The 8972-nt window shown below is 33.5% G+C and overlaps 1 protein-coding gene across 1 annotated transcript; it reads right to left on the bottom strand.

Annotated features, from left to right (window-relative positions):
• Nucleotides 1-175: 175 nt before the first annotated feature.
• On the bottom strand, nt 176-7907 carry LOC104469113 (protein broad-minded-like; the record flags this gene model as incomplete). Its single annotated transcript, XM_010083486.1, has 4 exons — nt 7753-7907; nt 3927-4088; nt 894-1071; nt 176-247 (listed from the first exon to the last, which is right to left on the bottom strand). Coding segments are annotated over exons 1-4 (567 nt in total), but the record flags the coding sequence as incomplete, so codon positions are not given.
• Nucleotides 7908-8972: the final 1065 nt, after the last annotated feature.

Below are 8972 nucleotides of genomic sequence, written 5' to 3'. Positions count from 1 at the left end.
CAAACCATTCTATGATTCTATGGTTATGAACGATGAAATGGTGCACTGCAGAGCAGTTGCTGCACTGAAGTCAAGATACATGAATCAATAAAGACAAGATTCCACTTAGGTACATACAAACTCATATGCCACAAACATTCATTTATATTAACATTTTTTTTTCTTTGAAACTTACCTCCTTAGGCTGAATAGGGTCAAGCCTTTCTACAAGCAGCTGTAACTGTTCTTGACTCATGAATGTAAAACTCTGAAATACACATTATAAAATGACCATTAGAATATTTTACTAAACTGAACAGCAGAAGATTAAAATCATCAGTCATTCTGATATCTGACTTTTAATAATTAGGACTTCAACATTTATACTAATTTAACATTAAAGTCAACTTTCTAAGTATTTTCTGCCATTTGCCCAAAGTTTAATTTACAGCAACTAAATTCTCATTACATATTTTGCTTTGCTTTACTTAAAAGTTTCCTGCAGCTTCATAAAATTCCTTATAACAATTCATTCAGTAAGTAATATAGCATAATGCAGTAGTCTGGAAATTAACTGCACATTTCTTGGCTCCTAAAGTAAAATCACAAAAAGTTAGATGATGTATTGCTTTTAGCATTATTCTATTTTTTCCTATGCAGTACTTGCATAGGTGCTTTAGAGCATATGGGTAATATCTTCATCCCATCTAGCATATGCTGTCTATAAGGTTAAACAGCTAGTATAAGCTTAGTACTTCAGAGTGAAAGAAATGTGATCAACTCAGTTTAGGATATATCAAAGGCAGGAAGGATGAATCTTTTTCTAGGGCTGCCTTTCAACCCCCACTGACAGAAAGTGAACAATTTTGCAGTACCATGCTTATTTCATAACACAGAGAGAAAACACATTGTACTTGGTTGAATGAGGAGTCGCTGTCAGAACAGTTGTCTGTAAAATAGCCACTCTGACGTTCTTTCTTTGTTTTACTATCCAGCTCCTTATTACGCATCCGGTCTTCTTCAAACTTGTTAATCAAAGATTCTACCACAACCATCATGACGTTCTTCAAGGCATGCATCATTTCCCTGTATCTTCAAAGTAAAGATCATTTCAATATTAAAGAGCATAAAAACCATTAATTAAAAAAAAAATCACTAAATTGTGAATAACTGAATATGGCATAATGGTACTTAGATCCAAACTCATTGAATTTACAGAAATGAATGAAAAACAAATCCACATCCAAAATGAGCAGCAAAAAATGTGTGTACCTTAGAAGTTTCCAACAGCTGTATTTTAGAGTTATAATAATATTCTTTTTTGTCCTTCTAAAACCATTCAATGAAATACCACTAACATAATCCTGTTCTGGGAGGTTCTTAAGAAAGAAAAATGTGAATCTACCAAAAGGGAGAATCTGTCCCTTTGAAAACAGGCCAGTTCTCATCCTTGCTACTGTTTATGTTTCTTCAAGTTCAACATCCAACTTTTCCTTCTGCCACAAGCCTCAAGCAGAACCAACAGAAGAGAACAACACATCATCCTGATTCAAGATCTTGAGTACATTCATGCACAGAAAATCATTTTCTTTCAACAGAACTAGGGGGTTTTTAAGTTACCTAAATTGAACAATAATATCCACAAGGAAGCAATTCAAAATGAAAGCTGCTTCAGAAAAACATCCTACTGTAAGATGTTGATATTTTATTTCAAATTATTTTTTTACTTTAAGGCTAGTATTACTTATTTTACGGACACCAAAGATATAAATAACCATATTGTGTTTCAATATCCTCCTATCTCTCAAATTAAAAATATAAGAATCAGACATATTTAGTTCACTAGAGCTGCTTCTACCAACTTTAATGAGCTCAAGAACCCTAAGGTCCTGATCTTTGAAATAAAAAGATACAAACAGCACAAGCTGAAAAACAGTCATCCTAAAATTTATTTTATAGGTGAAAATAAAAGCCAAGTGTAGTCAATTAAGAACTGCTTTTTAACATAAATGACTGTACTATGAAAACTGCAAATGTATCACTAAGGAGTTAAATTCCTTAATACACTTTTCCCATAAATACCTTTAAGCATACTACCTACCACAGAAAATTAATAATTGCAATGAACAAAACTGGAACCTTCAAGTGATCCTTAAATGGTATCAAGACCATCCCAGTGAGACTCAGTAATGCTGAGTTCAGAATGCTTGCAGGCAGGTGAAAAGGACCATATAAAACCATGGTTCAGACAACATATTTCTGTGCACTTCTAGATAAGAAACCTTCTAAAACCAAACAGAAAATAAAATCTTCTACAACAGAAACATACACTATTTTTAAATTCCTTTTTTATGAGGACACATAGTAAACAACAGGCATCACAGTAAAATCCTCGTTCCACTAAAAAAAAAGAGATGGAAATGAAGATACAATTCTGCGATAAAAATTAGTGAAAAAAATAGTTCAGCTGAAGTCGTTTATAAAATCATTTTAGTGGCTAAAATATATGAGAGTCAAAATTTGCCTTTTTTGTTTTCTTCCTCCACACACATAAAGATGGCCACTGATGCTAAAATAGCAGGGGATTGGTTGGTTCTTTTTCATTTTTCAACAACCACCATTTCAGGTGCTCACTTTAATTTCACCGTTTCCACACTAACACTTCAATCTCAGTAAGGCCCTCATCATGACTCTCTCCGACAATCAAAAATACAGAGGCAAGGACCTGATTCACTATGATGACAGAAGTATACTGTGTTCTTTAATTAAAGAAACAATACTTTAAGCATTTAAGCATTATGATGTATTTAGGTTTTGTACAGGAATTCCAAAACTCTATGTGATGCACAGACTAAACTTATGAAGTTTCATGTATTTTCTGGAAATAACAGCTGTATAACGCTAAAAACCATTTTATAAGTACTACTGACAACTGCTTTAAAGAATCACAGCAATTATCTGCCTATGCAAATTCAAAATCCAAAGCATGAAAATGCAGTAAGAGAGCTACCAGCCTCTGTATTAAAAAAAAAAAAAAAAAATAAAGCTATTTTAATGTCCCTAGCAAGGTGAATAGTAGCAGAGAAGAGATGATTAAGAAAGTAATTTAACTGGTACTCACAGAGGTTTTTCTATTTAGGGCTTCTTTACTAAATACAGTGTTCAAAGCCAATTAATCTGGACCATAGACCCTGTAATATGCCAGCATGTGGTTTTGCACACCTACTGATTTCTGGACATCTGACAGTCTGAGTCAAAAAATCTTGGTTAGATACAGTTGGTCCACATACCAATTCTACGTTATTACAGACAACGCTGCAGAAGTATGTTTGCATGTACACTAAAATACACAGCAAGATAGCTCAAATTTCAATTTTTAAACTCGTCAATGAAAGCAGATATGACTTAACACACTACTCTCACAGCATACCTGGCTAGATACCAAGGAACAAATCTTAAAAAAAAAAAATACACATGAATTCTATTTTTTTTTTTTAAGAAAACAACATTGTCATGCAGACTCTGCATTTATATCTAAAGAAATTATCAAAATTTAATACCTGATAAAACAATTTTTTCCTTTAGGCCAACTTCCATATCACAACTGAGTTTAATTTGCAGCTAGTGAAATAGTATGAAGTAGTGATTCTTTTCTCAAATCTTAACTCTGCCCAGCTCCAGTCCTAGGTACCCCAAAAACTTCACAGATTTGCTACTGATCTTTTTATGCAATAGTTCATAATCTTAATTCAAGAGTGAGACAAAGCATGACAACTTGCAATGTAGGGTGGGAATATCTGAATTGCTTACACTGATTTTTGAAAGCAAAGAACCAGTTTTGTTACCCATTGGTTCAGAAGTTATTTTTTCAAAACAAGTTCTTGAAAGGAGAAAGGAAGATAAAGACCAAGAGGAAGCAAAAATGTCAATTACACGTATATACTCACTCTTTTGATTCATGAGTCTTCTTCGTAACATGTTGGACCAGTGTATCATAGCCAGATACTTCACCCTGATTTTGAGCAGAAGTACATTTTTCTGTTTCTTCTTCAATCACAGATCCCACAGTATTATTTATATATTGTCTAAGGTATTTCACAAACTCATAGCTGAAACCAATATAAAAAATTAAAATGTAACAGATATCCTTAAGCCCACCATCAATTTTTTTTATTTTTTCCTTCACACTCTGCAGCAACTGTCTAACATTATATTAACATTCCCTATCTTCTCACCCAGCAGACCTGTTATTACTTTAAGGTGAGGGCTTAGGACTTGGAGAGAAATAAAATTCAACTGTGTAAAAAAACCAAAATGATGTTTGATTTTCTTCAATATGGTCATTATCAGCACATTCCAGGAAGCAACAGTACCAAAGAGTTTCTAATTTCCTTTTGTGCTGCTTCTAAATGTAAAAATCTACTCAGACAAAAGGTTAAGGATTTGTAGAAAAAAAAAATATCATAGAATATCAAGAAATCTCAGACTTTAAATTCCAAAGAAACATTAATTTGGAGCATGCTGAACACAGCACTGTCTTATGGAGTCTTATTTATGCAGTATACATACAAAATGAGAGGAAACACAGAAAACACCATTTATAAATTCTAGCATATAAGCATGTGTAAGGCTTACGAAAGTCTGTGTCATGACAGCACGCAGATTTCACTCAGCCAAACGGACAAACTAGCTGTCTGTGATTACATGTACATGTTAAATGTAAGGAAATTGGCACTTTGTGCTCTTATTAGATACTCACAGAAACTTGCTTAAACAAAAGAATAATCAGAGTGGCATTTCAAATGAAAGACTCTCACTGGGTCCTCAGACTGTATTAGCTATAAAAATAGCTAAAAAGTAGTGTTTAGAACATATAAACATTTGTTTTGGTTACTCTTCTGATTTGTATAAATGACAAGGCAAACAGAAACACACAAAAAAGTAACCATACATAAACAGTAGATGCATCATAATATTTTAATTATATCAAATGCAGATGTGCAACTATTTTGTGTTCATTTGGATAAATACAGAGTGAGAAAATTTCAAACAAAAAAGTCAGTTCACCATGTAGGTACAGAGTCCAAAGCTATAAAATGCAAATGTAAATAAAAGCAACTGTTACAACAGGCAGAAGCTTTTGCCTTTCTTGGGTATTGGGAAAAAAAAACAAAACAAAACAAAACAAAAAAACCAAAAACTAAACCAACACACCAACCAGACTACATTCAAAATACGTAAAAAAAAAAAAAAAAAAAAAAAAGCACAGAAAACTGTGTCTTGTCTCATGATACATACTTCCTCACTGGATTGCCTACCTCAAGTTCCATCAGGTATAACAGTGCTTTTCCCCTACCCCCTTATTTCCATTCTTTTTCCACTTTTGTTTTCAATGAAAGTAACAGAAATACATCTCAAGAAAGATGTAAACATGTTTATTTGCATTTTCATTTGTCTCACAGGCTGGCTTTTTACTTTTGCAATAATGAAACTTTACGCGACTCTCCACTGAATTAAAGCTTTCATAACACTTTCTCCTATTTGTTTTATGACAGTAACATTTCCAGGATGTATGTTTTTGCAGTGACTGCTTCACTCTGAGATACACAGCAGGCACATCATTATTCACGCCACTAAGTTTATGCCTGCTTGATGTCCTACCCTTGATCTTCTGCATCATTCTTACACCTTAAAAATGTTTTCTAACAAAAAAGTGTTTCAGCAATGATAGAACTACTATGTCACATACAGAATCAACTCAGACTGATCTTACTGGGCTTATAAAGGAACCATCAGGGGGAAAAAAAGTGCTAAAAAACCTCCATGACTTTAATTTAAGGAAGAAATACAATAGAAAACATGCTACTTAATTAGTTAAAAATTCTGATTTCTACTACTGCTCATAAATTTTGAACATTATTCAGTTTTGCTCTTTATTAGCTTTCTGAGAATCCTGTGTTTGTCTTTTCCACATCAAAGTGGGAACACAGGATAAAGTAAGGCCTCAAAATCTGATAAAATTACTGAGGTAAAAGAACCATGAGGCAGAAACAAGGCTGATCAAAATGCTGAGCTGAAGTAGTATATTGGACAATCCAAAAGCACACACTACTAATAAAGGAGCTTGCGGTCTGGATGGACAGACTAAGGGTCAAGGAGAAAGTTTCTTAATGGTCTCACTAATAAATCGCCATATGACCTCTCTGACCTTCCATGAAAACCAAACTATACTGCCATGGGTCGTGAACAAGACTAGAATACCTCCAGAAATATTCCAGTGCCAGAGAGTAACACTCACATTCTGCATTTAAAGTATCACTTGATTTTCCACTAAACATAAGTTAAAACTTTTCTCATGAAAAGAAAGTATCTTTAGGATCAACAATTTTTTAACATACCAGAAAGAGTAATGGATGCCACGGTTTCACTGTTCTAAAGGGGCAAGATATGTATGCATTGTTTCCCTCAGTTGTAGACTTTACTCTCTCATCCTGGGTAGTCTCCTAATAAGTCCTCAGAAGAAATACTGACAGAAGTAATTTCATGGGTTTTTGGTTGTTTGGGTTTTCTTACTATGTACATTTTCCTTTAAACAAAAATGTTTTTCTTTCAAAATTACATTTAATTTTCAACTTTGACATGTTTATAAGCAAGTTTTTTTTACTCTTGTGCTTGTGTCCTGGTAAATTGGTGCTCAAAATTCACAACACTGCCAACAAAAGTGTTATCTGATACAATTTGTAATACAAAATAAAATTGAGCTAAAATACATTTTAAAGCATTTAGCATCTTCAGAAGATACAAAAGCATGAAAGTTTTAAAATTATAGTGAAATTTTAGATAAACCCTAGTTCTGTTTCACTCATTTACTTTTACCTAACTTCTACCACTGACAAAACAATGCTAAAAACTAGACAAATTTAAGAGAATGTAGATAAGTGCTATTTCTGAAAAAAACTGGCAGGGAACCAGCTTTCCCAGTAGAAGTCAGGTCGCAGAACTCTGGTCCTTATTAAAATGTCTTCAAGGTCATTTCAGCTTGATATTCTCTTGACTTGTCATAAATGTATACTAAAAATCTCCCATGTAGTAAAAAAATAAACAAGTTAGAATACCATTTAAAGAGGAGTGTGGGCTCCAGAAATCTAGATCGCATGTAAGTGAGGTGACACTGTCAAGTCTGATTTAGCAGAAATGTGATGGAGATATATTTTTGCTTTATTCAAAACATAAATTAAAAGAATTACTACCTGTTAAGATATACAAGGGTTCAGCAATATAAGCCAGACAGAGCAATTAAATATGGAGGTCATGTAGCCTTCTGAAAATTTTCCTTATTTTGAAAAACAAAATTGTATTGTCTAGCAGGTGTCAAAAATACTGCCTGTCAGCCTTCAGCGAGGACTTCTTCAGGCTTTTTTTTGTTCACGTGTGCATTTAGTACATTACACATGTGCACATGCATCAGAGTTGGCTAAGTTAGATAGCTCTGTAAGTTCTCTCACAAACAGCTCATCAATTACTATTACAGTAAAAATCTATTACCAATAGAGAAAAAAAAAGGCAAAAAAAGGCAGGAAAATGGCAAAATTAATCTTATTCTCTAACTTAGCATCTTCTGAGAATTGATTAGTTACAGGAATATTTATATATACAAATACATTCACATCCACATAGCAAGACAAATTGTAAACATTAACATTTGCCAGGAGTAACATAATTCAACACATTTTACCGCCTTAAAAATATTAAAAATAGCAAAAATATTTTTACTTGTGAAAATTCTCATCTGTTTCCTCCAAATGCAAGAGAATCTCTTCTGCACATTCTACTGATGGGGCTCCAGTGATTTTTTCCTTCACACTCTGCAGCAACTGTCTAAGCATAGACTGTAACAGAGCTTCATCTTCACTTGTAAAGTGAGACATCTGTACAAAGCAAATATAAGTATAATAAGCTCTCACGTTTTGGGTTTTTTTTTCCTCCCCTCAAGATGCTAAGAAAAGCATAAATCCCTTAAATTGACACTTTTTTCCTGTTACCAACAAAATGAGATTTTTTACCAAAAAACACAATTACAGACAGGAAACACTTGATAGAGCTTATCTTCAGATCAACTGGAAACAAAATAATCAAATCAGTCTTAATAAACCTCCCATTATATTGGTACATTATTCTTAAAATGAAATATTGCATTAAGAAAAGCCTTAATATTCCTGTTCATAGATGCCTGAGGACTTGCCCATCAAATAACCACAAGACTACACAGTAATTTAATGAAAAAGGGTTTTTACAGATGTAATGACTGTATCTTGACAAGAAACCTCTACAAGTATCTCTACTGCTTCCCATCCACTACTACTACCTAGTTCTGATATTTGGATCCCTCTATTCAGAGCTGTTGCCCTGCCCATGATAGAAGGCAGCCTTTGTAAGGGCCAGGAGGAATTATCAGAACTGTTTAATTTCCCTGCAGTAATCAGCTGCAGCAATCTGACAGAGTCTTGTCAATGTAACCCTACAGCTACCGGGAAAAACTGTGAGGAACAGCAGCACTAAGAAACTGGAAACATCTGTCAAGTCCAAAAGAAAGTGTCTTATCAGTTTGATTTTCAAGGATTGCAAAAAAACCAAAAACCTCCATTTCTTCTTGGATTAATTAATTAACCTAAATTCATGGCTTACACTTCTTTATATGTCAAGGAATACTTCCAACTGCCAGTAGCAGTTCTAGCTTGTATATTTCTAGTCTATTTCAGAAAGAATAATTTAGAGAACTTTGATTTTTTTTTATTTAAAAAAAGGTCAATCAAGATTCTCTAAGCACCTGTGAATAAACAATACGCAGACTTGGAAGAAACAATATAATAAATCACTTCTTCAGACTTAAACACTATTAATTAACATAAATAAACAAAGCCATACACCACCAACTGGAGGAGTTACCTCCAGTAAAGTCAACGTATTTTTACGTCTATATAAACCACTCTCCT

Source organism: Pterocles gutturalis, unplaced genomic scaffold (assembly GCF_000699245.1).
Source record: "Pterocles gutturalis isolate BGI_N339 unplaced genomic scaffold, ASM69924v1 scaffold46675, whole genome shotgun sequence".
Classification (NCBI taxonomy): Eukaryota; Metazoa; Chordata; class Aves; order Pterocliformes; family Pteroclidae; genus Pterocles; species Pterocles gutturalis.
The sequence above is the reverse complement of the archived record's forward strand: the minus strand, read 5'-3'. Positions and strand labels throughout refer to the sequence as shown.